Raw genomic sequence first — 13,856 nt, forward strand, 5'->3', positions numbered from 1 at the left:
GAAAGAAAGAAAAAAAAATAGATTTACCATTGACTTAAATAGGGTCAGTATTTCACATCTGTGTGGATTTGATGTCATAATTTTTACTTATAGTTACAAAAAAAAGATTTTAGTGTTTCCTCCTTAGCCTTGAGAGAGTCAAAACAAACAACAGAACTGGTTATGAACTACTTTTTCTTATGGGGAAAATCATTTATTCAGTCAGATATTAAAATGAAGTGTGGGGAAGAAGACATGTTAAAATATACTTTCAGATCAAAATATAGCTCAACAATCCCAGTAAAAATATTTGTGTGATATAACTTGTAAGACAAAAGGTTATACTGGCCTCAGAGTGACTAACTTCACTTGCAAATTCTTTACTATTTTAGACAAGCAAGAAATAACTATCCTAGCTTAACTGTGCAGGCATACATTGCCTCTCTGTAACCGCAAATGTTTAATTCATGCAGGTGGAGAAAAAAATGACACTGAATGCCACATCTGGAAGCTGTACCAAGAAAATACACTCAACCCTGCAGTGTCCTTCTCAGATCATAACCAGATGTTAGGATTCAAAATACTACACGCCAATATAGATAATGAGATGTTTTGCCCTTGTGAAATGTTTTTCACTTCAGAATCTGTGATAACATAAAACTGGATGTTATTCACTCACCTTACGGAAAGGGAAACAAGAGGCACAGTAAAGGTCAAAATTTGGGTTACTTTGGTTTTAGATGCTAACTCTAAGACAGTTTTCGTTTGACCTAGATTTGCTAAAAGTTCAATAAGAGCTATTCAAAGCAAGTTACTTTCACTCTTGTGGAGGGAGCAAACACGGCATTGCTATGGAGCATGTATTAGTTATAATACATCCTGCTGTGAGAAAGGCTGTAGCATCTGTAAATTTACATCCCCACATTTTCAAGGGGCGATTCTCAAAATGCCAGCAAGCTCTTGAGCCTAAAAGTAGAAAGCTCACATAAACATCTTTAATCCATTAAGGGCTTTTGTTCACAGAAGACCAAGCTAAACGTAGGCACTTTTGGCTGTCTTTGCATTGGGTGGACAGAAGCAAAATGCGTACGTGGGAAGGACCAGCACTGCTGCGCTGCAGCCGGCGCGGCCAGTTCTCTTTCACACAGAATATTAGCGTTTAGCAATAGCTGACCTTTCACAGCTTATTAAGAAGAAAAACACATCTGAAGGAAGTGCTCATGTAATTTCCTTATTCTACAAACTTAGTCATTCCGCAAGAAGCACATGATTTAAAGAGAAATCTGAGGAAACACAGATGTACCGTTGTTTCTGCAATCACATTTTTATATTAGCATTTAATTCTTGTGAAGCTTTCATTTGGAATCACATTGAGTAACTTTGAACCTGGCTTATATCCGTCAAACAGGAACTTTAACTTTTTTAACTTTAGCTTTTAACTTCGTAAACTCCCCCGTTTACAATGAATTTAAAATAGTCTAAAGATAGCAAAAGCAGCGGAATCAAACTTGCCCCTCTGGTCTTTCATACTCCAGTGCCGCATTTGAACTGATGATGCTGCACAAGAGGGGTGATTTCACATTTGCTCTTCTAAAGGGAATCGGAGAACATACAGGAGGGATGGACTAAAACGACTATATTGCCATGGCCTGTTTAAGTTATGGTAGCATCTCGTGACAGCAAGATTAAAATACTCTTTGGTCTTCCAGTTCTATTTCTCCTGGCATTTCCTTTCCCCTCAGCTGGTGATGCTGCGACCCGCAAGGCGCTCTCCGGTCACGTGCACGCGTACAGCATAAGCCTGTGTGCGCACCGTGGGAATCCTCTGCAACACAGCCGAACCTTGAAGGGCTCTTTCCAGGTCTTTGGCCCTCTCACACAGTATCAAGGGCCTGGCTTGGGATCTCACCCAAGACAGCAAACTTTAAGCACAGCTGTCAGTGAGTTATGATAGTTTGATTATAAGATTACATGGTTTTGAACGATTGTGTTTCTCCCTTCAGGAAAATTTCCTCAATAGGAACACAGAAAACAAATCTCTTCTCCTAGATTCTCCTACCTGATATTGAATAGAAACTCAGTATGAGCTTTAAGACCAGAATCCGGACTATGAGCCAGCCCGTTAATCAATATTTCAGGAAATTCAGCCTAACATTTTTTTAATGTAGATATAGAAGTTTTTTTTTTTTTTTTTCCCAAGAGGGCTTCTATTATCAGCTGATTAATTAGAGATGTGAATTCAGGAGGAAGTTTTAACTTCATTTTTAAATAGGAAGAAACGTGAAAAAAAAGTATGGAATAATATTACACATTGTTGAGGAACAGTCTGAGTTTTATGAATAGCAAAGCTATATATGTATGGTTTTTAATATTGTAAAGTTATTTAAAAAAAACTTTACTGTGATGTAAATAAGACTTATTTTCTGCACTGAATTGCTTGGAAGGACCAGGAAAAATTGCAGTGATGCTGTATCAAGTTAGGAAACACCAACTGCTTACACTGTTAATAATTAATAAATTATTCTCCTGTGAAAAATATTTACTTAACTAAGCAAGATAAATTTTATGAGACTGACTTACAACCTAGACTAAGCAAGGAGCCAATGCAGGAGAAAAGTTACAAAACAGAGACTTCAGAAGCCATAATGAGAGGAAGAGGATACGAGGGAGTCCTAGGAAAGGAAATTTTTAAGAAAGAATTGGAAGGAGAAAAGCAAGGAAAGGTTTGGAACAGACAAGCAGCATGAGACTGCCTTTCAACAGCTGCGTAGTAGAAAGCACAAATAAAACAGGAAAAAAAAGTAATATAGAAAGAGCAATGGGAGAAATCCAGGGCCAGGAGGAAACAGAAAAGTGAAATATGAGTGGGTATGAAGAAGACATAGGGGATTACATTGTATCATTGTGTCATTGTGTCATTGTATCCAATTTTATATACTGCTTGTTTCCTGTCTCCTGCAATAATCTTAAATGCATTACAAATGATTTGTAGTGCTATACAAACAATCTGCACATTTAAAAAAGATGTATCTTTTTGTCATCTAAGAAAAGAGCTAGGAGCCAGGCAGTACTCGAGTCTATTTGTCTGGTACAAATTTCTTTGATGTCAATGGGCAGATCACTACATTATTTCTCACCGCATAAAATGAGCATGTTCCTACAGTGCCTTAAAAGAAGGCATAATGACCATAATCCCACACTGCCAATTTAATCTCCCAGTTCTTTTTGATAGGATTCTCTCACCCTAAAATCCATTTCTTAAGAATAACCTGAATATATCTTGATGCAGTAGTTTTAGTACATCTATTTTTAGCTAAAGCTTTCTTTGTAAGCTGCAGTAACACTCTGGACACTTTTCTGTTCATAAGACTTCTGTTCATAAGACTGTTCATAGGGAGTCTTCTCTCGCAGCCTTTTTTAGTACCGGTCAAATGATTTCACAAGCAGCTTTCCAATAAAAAAATTTAGAACTATTATGAGCAATGTATTCATACAGACCTCTGATTTGAGCCTTTTATGTTGTGACTTAATTTGATGCAACGAATCATAAACCATTTGCAGTTGTAACTCCATCTTTTTTAAATATCGCATTTCTCTATCTTTCTGTTTTTGCTTGTGAATGAGAATATCATGTTGTTTTTCCTTCTCCAAGGCACGTTTCTTTAAATAGTCTTCCAGAGCTTTTCTATATAGATATACAGAGAATTTTAGAACTAGATACTTGACCAATAATTAGATGCATGCAAACAGGCTTGATCATTTTATGTGCTTTGAGCAGTGCATAATTATAGCTGAGCAGTAAGACAAATTTATAAACTACTGTCAGAAATTACCTAAAAATTGCCAGGTAAAATTCTGGTAACTTTAATCAATGACAATATTCCTCCTGATTTCAGTGAGGGCCACAATCTATTTTAACAATGCTAAACATTCTATAAAAGAGAAGTTATTGCTTAAAGAAGAAGAAAACACATTTTTTTAATATGAGAGAATATTTACATGTTTTCTTCACTCAGACATTTTGATTTGCAATACATCTACACTTTAATACAAACCTTTAAAGGCAAAATTATTGCTGATGAGGGTATAGCCATGCTTACAACTATACCTCTTCTGTAAAGAAGGGATCATTTGCAGCTTCCAGTCAATCTACCTATTTATTTGACTTTACCAAGTGTATAAAGGCCCATAATTTCAAGGGAATACTGAAGAGATGAGTGGCCAGTCCCCACTGAAATTCAGGGGTATGTGGCTGTTGAAATCTATGATCCTCATTCGAAAAATCAGAATACTGATTTCTTTTTTCTGCTCAAATTACTTTCTGTGGGTTACACAGAAGAAAGTGTATTTTCGCTGGGGAAGGAAATCCTCTAAATAATTCCCCTTTTAGAGAAAAATCCAGAGATTCACTCTCCTAGAATTTGATTAAAGTCTTATGTTTTTTGATGTTCTTCTTCAAGCCAGATCCTAGATTCCAGTAATTCATATAAACATTTCCAAACTCAAAAGAAAGCCAGATATTTTCCAGTCCCCACTGGTTACAGAGTGAAACTTAAGAACATAAGCAGGTCAAGAGATTATGAGGAAAAAAGCTAGCTCCTTCAGAACGGAGAAGTATTCACTCATATGGCATGGCTTGTGTCTACTATTCTAACCTGTCTGATAGGACTGCTGATTCATTTTCTCTGCTAATTTCTAGTAACTTTGTCAAAGTTATGAATTCTCGTTCTTTGCTTTCTAGCAAAGCTCGTTTTCCATCCAATTCCTTCATTACATCTTCTTTTTCTTGCAAAACTGCTTCAGTCCTTTTTTCAATGGCTTTCAGAGCACTATTTAACTCTCGTATTTGGTCATTAAGGGCTTCTTTCCTCTTCTCTGCATCTCTGTGGACACATGATAACAAAACAGCAGCGGTTCACATTCCCACAGGAATACTTATATAACAAAATATAACTTGCCAGTTTTTAGGGACATGCAAAACTATCTGAACTGCACAGTTATCTATTTCATATGCTCTAGAGCACACTACATACAGTGAAAAGCTTCAAATGCTAATGCAATTCAGCAACACAGTTGGAACTGGCCACGAGACTGAAAAGGAGCTTAATGCCGTGACAACGTTTGAAAGAGTTCTAGCGATCTGATTTCTGTCAACCTTCCTAGGTACACAGTTGTATTCAAAACCTTCATCAAAGTTCTCATTCCCACTGCAACTCTTCCAAATATTACTCTCAAGACTGGAAACTCTGGTTAGTTGATTCAGTGATGTGATGCAAGTAGAAAAACTCATTTAAAGGTACCATTACTAACCATCTACACAACGTTTTGCTCCTTTTCGATTGTATCTCTGTATCACTATATCAAAAACTTATATTTATGATGGTAATGTATTAAACAGAGTACTCAGGAGAAAAAAAAATAGTTATACGAGCTTCAAAATGGAAAAATTTAGCATCGTCAAATAGTTGCTATATTACAAATAGGGACCTTACGCAGGAGACACAAAAACTTCAGTGTAGTCTTCTGTACTAATAAAGTACAAAAATTAGTGTCCATCTTGGATGGCAATTTTACTGCCAGGATCTGTGAGTGACCTGGCTGAAACTGTAAAAAATTAATTACATTTTATGCATACAGAAAGCAGCATATATCATGCCTCGGGGGAGAGACAACACAGCTACACAATGCAGAGAAAGAAAAGGTCGGCTACTGGCTTACATTTTCCCAATTGAAATATTAGACGCAAGAATTCTTATCAGGAGCTTCTAATAAGACAACTCTGGTTGCTAACAGAGGTATAACAATTGCTAACAGAAGTATCATGGGAGAACGTTTATTTAACTCAGGCCAGCTCTGAAAATTGCTATAGCTTCACTGAGGCCCATAGAGATAAGCTGATATACAGCCACTGAGGCCTGAAAACTATAAAAAGGGCTAATTGCTGGATTACACATTATACATAATAGTTTTGACACTATCATCCATTGAAATATCCTTTAAATATTTGTAATTATTTATTAAAAGCATACATTTTTTTGCGATTCATCTTCTCAGTTTCTTTTCCAAGTTGCACAGGAACAGCAATGATCTGAACTAACTCATCCTAGTGACAAATCAGATATGTTAGATTAACAGCCTATAAATCTAATGTAATGTCACAGAACTAATATTTACATTGGACTGTTGGGAAAATGCATAAGAAATGTATTTTCAGATGACTTGAGCTTGCCCCAGAGAACTGTAGCTGCTATTCTTGTAACTAATCATTATGGTAATTACCATAACATTATGTCTGCAAAACAAAAGTTAGGGTTGAATATTATTAATATGTCTGACAGTTATCTATGCCATGGAAAGGAAAGCAGCAAAGATCCAGATATGTTTTTTTTAACTCTCAGGACAAACCCATATTTACTAGGATGTGAGCATAAGTTGGAGCAGCCTAGAGTAACGCAACATAAACAACAACTATGCCATTACAGAAGGTATTTATTATCAAAATCACGGCTATTATTATTATTTCCTGAAGGACTAATAGTGGAAATGGCACAGCAGCATGTTTCATGCTTATTGAAGAATGATTAATATATGATGTAATGCCATATAATGATTTGGAACGACAAACAACATTCAGAATATTGACTGCTTCCTTGGACAGGTACACATCCCCACACAAACACACAAGCACACACACTATCGTTTGCATGTTACTTTTAAGTTGGACTGCTTCTCTTGGAGCTTCTCCACTGCTTTCTTTTTTCTTGAAATCAGCTTCTGCTTGGACAAAATATCTTCCTTCATTGTACTAATTTCTGCTTTCCTGTGGATTGCTTCTTTGCGGAGCTCATCACAATTTTCTTTCAATTGTTTAATATTCTTTTCTGCTTCCTTCAAAGTTAAGTCAAAGATCAGATTGTTATTATTTTCCCTTTTACATTATGCAAGCATGGGATATTATAAAATTCATTCACACTGAATAATCATAACATTTTTTTATTTATTACCAGCCCTGTGTTTCTTCTATCAATAATTAGTAGAATTTTATTTCCAACAAAACCACGCATTCATCAAGACTTGTGACTGTAAATTTATTGCATATTCACATCTTAAAACCAAAAACCTGCAGCTAACTTTACATGTAGCACACCTTTGCTGAATGCAATAACAAATTGTCTTCCAGATCTTTTATGAGTCAATTATTCAGCACTTGCTCTAGAGTTATCAAACATGAATGACATCATATAGCCTCTCCTATAAAAGCTACCTTGATTTTTCTATGTATTTTAGATTTTGAAAACCACTAGAGCTACATATTGGGAAAATATTTTCACCTATATGGATTTTTTACTTTTATATACTAGCTGGCAGGACATACAAAATGGCTTTTCTCGTGCTTCATACTTACACTCTGCTTTGGAATTTTTTCATATTCACATTCCAGTAATCTTTTCTCTTCTTGCAAACTACAGAAAAATCACAGCAGAACTAGATAGATTAGTAATATGCCAAACAATAAAAAAAATGGAGCCTATCTTGTGTAACATTAACACGAACAGTGAAATATTATTTAGGTGTCCAAATTTATAGGAAGACTGATTACTAGTAATGGAAAGTTCTCAAAGATATGTTGTACTTATGCAAATTTATTCTGCAGTGCACATGCCCAGACTCTTGAACCTGGTACTTTTTAGTCTTACCACCACCTCTAGGGATGCATTTATGTCTCATTCTCCCTTGTGTTTATATTGATAGAGTATAAGGGATCAGAAGGCACACTATGCCCTCAGATCCTCTCAATCTCAGAACAGAACATTTTTTTTGTAATTGAGGCAAAAGGTAAGAGTGGGTGGGTTATAAATGTCCACAAAGACAGCACACATCAGTGAACCTACAGTTGCTGGTAAGAAACATTTCTGTCTTCCTTTGAGTGATTGATTGTTCATATACACATTCACACTGTGAAAAACGGTAAGTAAAGCTCCTCAACCCAAAACACACTCCGGTGAAAAAAGTTCCTGAAAAGTGACAGGGAATGTAGACTGAGGCAATGGGGTATAACAGAAAACTAAATTGAATAGCTATGGGTGATCTTATCCTATATCTGAAAACAAGCTGTAATGTAATTTCAGGCAATTATAAAGAAAGATGCCAAAGGATGACAGAAGGTGAAAAGGAAAGAAAATCTCTTAGATCTTATGGGTATTTTTTAAAATAATGCCGTCCTGAATAGATGAAAGAGTAACTACAAAAGTAAGTAAAGCTGAACCACCAAGCTTGTTGGACTTACAGTAAGATTTTCTTGGTCTTGAGACCCTGAGATTGAGATGACTTAGGGGAAGCAGGAATCAAAGCCATTGTGGTGGATGAAGACAATTCACAGGTTGGCATTTTAGTGGTAGGTAAGTAAATACTGCCAAAGATCAGACATTAATTGTGGAATCACTGAAGAAAGCCAGTGCTTCCCCAGTGCACGCCCTGAACAATTCTGAACCTATATGACATAACTGAGCTACAGCAGTTTGCATGTTGCCCCAAATGAATGGAAGTTCTGGTACTATTGACTGGGAAACCAGCAGGAGGTTCTCTCAATATTATCCAAACCTATGATGACACTTTTTGAGACTCAAGCTATGAATGACTAAAGATTACAGTTGCGGAACAGGTGGGATAACCAAATTCTGTTTCCCGGATATAGCAAGGAATCAGCTTCAGCACTTAAATTTGTCTTTGTAACCCCCGTCAGAGGACATGCTGGCGAGGCCTCCAGATAGTCTGTTAGAATCTGCTATACCACTCCCTAAATTAGAGGAGCATTAACAGAAGGGGAGGGGCTTTCCTGAAATAGATGTGTTATTTGAAGCCAGTTCTGGGGTAGCCCCCCTTATCCAAAGCAGTCATTACAACTGCTTCTGATTGGGGTTGATATAGAAGTGATGCAACTGATCAGTATTTGGTTTTTCCCTCCATAACCTTCCAGGGGCAGCCTAGCTCTTTGTACGGTGGGTTCTGGAGGTTTCAGAAGGTAGTGGTCATGAGGAGAGAGAGAGCTCGGTCTCCTTGTAGGCAGCCTTGTGGAGGATCCTCCCTTGGATCCCGTGCGCAGTTCTCCATTTTTTGGTCCTCCAAAAAAAGGGACAAAGCTTAAACATGGGAGGCTTAGGTGGTGTCTTTCCAATTAGTCAAGAAAGAAAACGGTCAAAAAAAGAGAACAGGGTTGGTGATGTTGCAGTCCAAATGAATTAATGAAGAACAAGCTCTAACTCGGATGAACAGTAAAGAAGAAATAAAGGTACAGGATAGATTTTGTTGATTCATAGCATGTGTGTTTATCTGGATGGGCAGAGTGCAAGTATGCCTCTACAGGGACTCCTAAATCTAAAAACTACTTTGAACGCCAGAGTGCTTGAACACCCACGGAGTGAATGAGTGTTCAGAAAATCTTTCAAAGAAAAAAGCTGAATTTAGATAAGTCTTTCCCAAAAATTGCTAAAATAAATAATAAAAGAAAGTTCCACTGCAAAATCTGTTACATCCTGAGAAATTGCACAGAAGGAGTGAGGATAGACATAGGAGTATTTTGCAGGTGTACAGGGTGAGTGCATGTGGGTAGAAGGAAATAACATAAGGAGATTTCTTTGCTGCAGTGGGGCTCAGGAACTCTTCCTTGTATGTTCCAGTGCTGAAAGAGAATGAGAGCGCAGGGATCGACCTGCACTGAAAACTGAGCTACTCTGATTCTGTGACAGCAGCTTTGGTCTGCTCCTGTGTATTCTGCCCATACGTTACAATCAAGTTCTTGAACACCATGCTGGTCAAGTTCAATGTTTTCACTTACCCACAGGCTGCCTAGATGCATAAATAAGCTAATAAGGACAATTCATAATCCCGGTGCATTTCGGCAGGATTCCTGGTAGGACTCCTTGAAACTGGCATAATCGCACTAATTATAATGAACATCCACTTGGAACCAATACCCATAACTGTTTCACTGCCACAAATACTGATTAAATAAGTGTGGCCCAAACTGATTAAAGAGGTACTGCATTGCTCGTTATCAGCCTGTGTTGTGCTGTCCTTAATATCATGCCAATCAAACAAGCAATGTTAAAAATTACGAGAGAGAACAAAGTTGACACTGGCTTTCTTTTGTCACGCTCCTCACTCAAGAGGACAGATTCCTGTGGAGCCATCCCAATTTCACAACAAACACCCAGCAAAGTAGAATGATTTGAACACCTCATTTTCTATGACATAAACGAAGGCAACGGCAGACTGCAAGCACCAAGTTGCACTCCCTATAGAGCTAGGAGACCAACTACTTTCACATAAAAAACAGTGAAGGGTTAAAAAGAAAAGAATGACAAAGGAGATTATCTTTTAAAATATTTGCATGCAATAATCTGAAAAATGTAAACATTTAAAATAATTTACTACTTTAATTTTGCATACTCAGCATGTGTTTTTATTGTTTGCTTTTTACAGTTTGTTTGCTTTGCTTAAACTCATGATTTCTCCCTGTCAATATTTGTTGCAAAATATCGTTCTGTGTTCTCAAAATTGCTTTCACTGGAACACCTTTAGAAAAATAACTTTAAAAAAGTTGTGTTGAAAGGCATGAAATTAAAATTTCAAATTTGAACAGAAGTTAGGCACTAGACCACAAAACGGTTTTCTGCACGCTACCTAAATGCTATTGGTGGAATCTGTATTACCCTAGTTAGGCTACAGTTTCACCAAGTGTTATGAATCAGTTTAACAGATTAATAGCATACATAATGAAAGAAAGGACTAAACTGTTAAGATCAAGCATTCATGTCTGAGAATGTTTTTCATGTTGCTTTACTTATTTTCATGAAACTTACTAGCAGCACTGTACATGCAAAGCTAGCATGGATGCAGATGTAACGAGTTAAAAAAAAGCACTTGGAAATTTGGACCATTAATGAAAATACATTCCAGACTTTTCCCTGAGAGATGTCTACAGCTGCAAACTGCAACAGAAATAAAAAAAATAAGCCAGAAAGATTAAGAAATGTAGTTGCAGTTGTCAACAGAGGTCCATTTTAGTTCCTCAGTTAACAAAACAGGCAGAACACTGTTATTACGAATCTCATCAGGCAGGAAAGTGAACTCCTTCAGGTACCCTTATACATAGCTGAGGTTGTTTAGCAATCCACAGAAGGTGTTCACAGCTAAAATCTAGGGACCACAAGTAGAAGACATCACAGCTGACAAATTGCCAGCATTAGATTCCTGTGCTTTGTTAGCATGTTCTGGAGAACGCAGTCACAAGACCAGCTGATTAGGCTTGATTTGTTTAACCAACTGTAACTCAATTAATTTTACCTATGACTTGTAATTCTTTACTAAAAGAATAAAAACTTTTCTTTTCACTTTTTAATTACTAAGTGACTAATCCTGAAATAATTGCAACAGTTGAAACAATTTTCCAGATTTGCAATGCTTGTACAAGGACAAACTTGATTTTGCAGTGCTGGCTTGCATGCAACAGTACTTGAGTTAACAGCCATTTTGGTACCTGTACAAATCACTATTAGGGCTGCAGGTTTGATCTAGGCTTTAAAAGAAAAAAATTTTTTCAAGAATCATACACCCTTATGCTCAGAAACTCCTGTTGTAGACAATTTCATTTTAAATTAATTAAATACTTTTTAAAATTTGGGTGTTAGATGGCAAATTCCGTTGTTATTGATGCTATGGCCTAATATAGAAAAGCAGCTCTTCCTCATTTTTGTCTTGCAAACCAGGTCTCTAAATCCCACACAGATGGGGAAATGAAAAACTTTCTTAAACTAGAACTCATCCTTACCGATCATTCTGATCATTTCCTTGTTCCTGTGCTAATCGGATCTTTTAATTTAGAGGCAAGCAAACAAGAAATGAAACAGGGAAACAAGAATATAGAATACTAAGTGATTTTTGAGCCAAAAAAAATAACTCTGGCAATGTTATAGGATAGCTATATGACTCTTCAAGGAAAAAAGCCAGGTTTATTGTTATCAGATTTGAACTTGAGAACAAAAGTAGTATTAAACTCACTTAGCTCTCAGAGACATTGAATTGAGGCAGGAAGAAAAGGCAGCAGTGACTGAAAAAGTGTTTCAGAGAAAGAGAAACGATTACATTAACAGAGAAACAGAAGACCTGCAGAGGCCATCTCTCCCTTCCACCTCAGGATTATTTCCAAGCAGACTAGATCTTACGCAACACTCCTAAGAAAAGAATAAAGCAATAGATAAGAGATGCAGACATTTCCTTCAAACACTTTCCCCCACCATGTTCCCTGCTTGCTATACACATGAAGGTAAATAACCGACATGTTTGTTTTCAGACTAAACAGCCATTAGTCATAATTCCAAAGAGTTTTCTTGTAAGTGCCAAGCACAGCTGGACACAGTTGGACAACAAGAGAAACTGCTCCAGAGAGATCCAGGCCAAGAAGGTTGGGCCATGTGATTCTACCCTTCTGAGAAATGAAACAAACTAAGCAGTCACTTAATGGCGAACTTACAGTATCTTACATGCACTTGGCCCTCTCTTTTTGACACTGTCCATGCAGACATATCTCAGAAAACATAACCCTATTATATGTACTAAGCCATTAGACATGCAGATCTTCATTTTACTTCAGTATAGAAGCAGATCATCTGCTGCTCACAACTCTGTTCTGCCCACTCATTGTCAGTGTCTTTCACAGACACCAAACCCACCCCTTCTTTACAAACATGTATTCATATCGGTTCCCTGTTTTACTTCGTAGCTGATTTCTCATTTCCCCATTTCCATTCACGCATTCCTTTGCCACGTGTATATGCACTCTGCCAGTCCTATTCATTTCAGATTACTTCAACATTAACACCCCTCTGATTTCTGGCCAGTAGTATCTTCTCCCCAGTAAACAAATCCACACATAGCCAGGGCACATCCTCCTCACTCCCAATCCGCAATGTGCATAAGGGCCAATACTACCGCCAGGCATCAAATGGATTCCGAACAAGGAGCAGTAAAGTAAGCTGCGCTCCTTCCATTTAGACAGTAGATAAGATATGATGGAGATCTATCAAAATGTCCTGCAGCAGGGAAGGTGAACAGAGCATCAGCTGTTCACTCTCTCATCCAGTACAAGAACTACAGGGCATGAAAAAAAGCTGTTAGGAGTCAGGTTCAGAATAAACAAGAGGTGCCACTTCTTGTATAGCTAAGCTGTGGTTTATATTGGTTCAGCAGGAATAGAAGCGATTAACGGAAGAGGGATCAACTGAGGTTTACTAAATACAGTGTTGTATTTGGCTCATGAAATCCCTGCGCTGCAAACGGGCTGTGGTTTTGGTCACTCTTAGATACTGGGCCATATTGACTTCTGGTCTGACCGTACAGCTGTTGTTTTGATCTTATGCAGAACATAAGACGAAACAAAGTTTCTTATTAACGTGAAAGAACGTTTTTCACAGTGTGACAGTGTATTTTTAAACTACTAGATAGTATATATAATTCATATATAAGAATGAATGCAGAAGATGTGCAAAGGTAATTTAAACAATATCTAAACTGTGTTTCTGTAGGACATAGAAATCTCCCTCTGATTAAAGGAAGAAAATAGAGTATGAGTAAATATCTCCTAAAAATACATATAAAATCCCACCATTTGGGGGGAAAAGTAATGCAAAATTAGTGACAAACGTTTGTAAGATATATGGGGAAATGGGTAAAAATTGTGATATTTTGAAGAACGCCGTTCTAGACTCCTTGTAAATGTTGATAAATTTTGTATCTAACAATTATTTCAGGAAACTTCATGTTGCTTAGTTATCTCATAGCAAATAATATTTTCCAGATGATTTCCATGTTTCTTTGTT

At 37.1% G+C, this 13,856-nt stretch overlaps 1 protein-coding gene across 2 annotated transcripts in view; it reads right to left on the bottom strand.

Annotated features, from left to right (window-relative positions):
* The window catches only part of CCDC146 (coiled-coil domain containing 146), an 87,849-nt gene that overhangs the window by 18,958 nt on the left and 55,035 nt on the right, over window positions 1-13,856 (bottom strand). For both annotated transcript variants that reach the window (XM_068926927.1, XM_068926831.1), the window contains 5 exons: window positions 7,385-7,442; window positions 6,691-6,867; window positions 6,009-6,082; window positions 4,635-4,862; window positions 3,478-3,664 (listed from right to left, as the gene is read on the bottom strand). In XM_068926927.1, coding sequence (XP_068783028.1) covers window positions 3,478-3,664; window positions 4,635-4,862; window positions 6,009-6,082; window positions 6,691-6,867; window positions 7,385-7,442 — 724 coding nt within the window. The remainder of the gene's footprint in view (window positions 1-3,477; window positions 3,665-4,634; window positions 4,863-6,008; window positions 6,083-6,690; window positions 6,868-7,384; window positions 7,443-13,856) is intronic.

This window comes from Struthio camelus, chromosome 1 (assembly GCF_040807025.1).
Source record: "Struthio camelus isolate bStrCam1 chromosome 1, bStrCam1.hap1, whole genome shotgun sequence".
NCBI classification, from domain to species: Eukaryota; Metazoa; Chordata; class Aves; order Struthioniformes; family Struthionidae; genus Struthio; species Struthio camelus.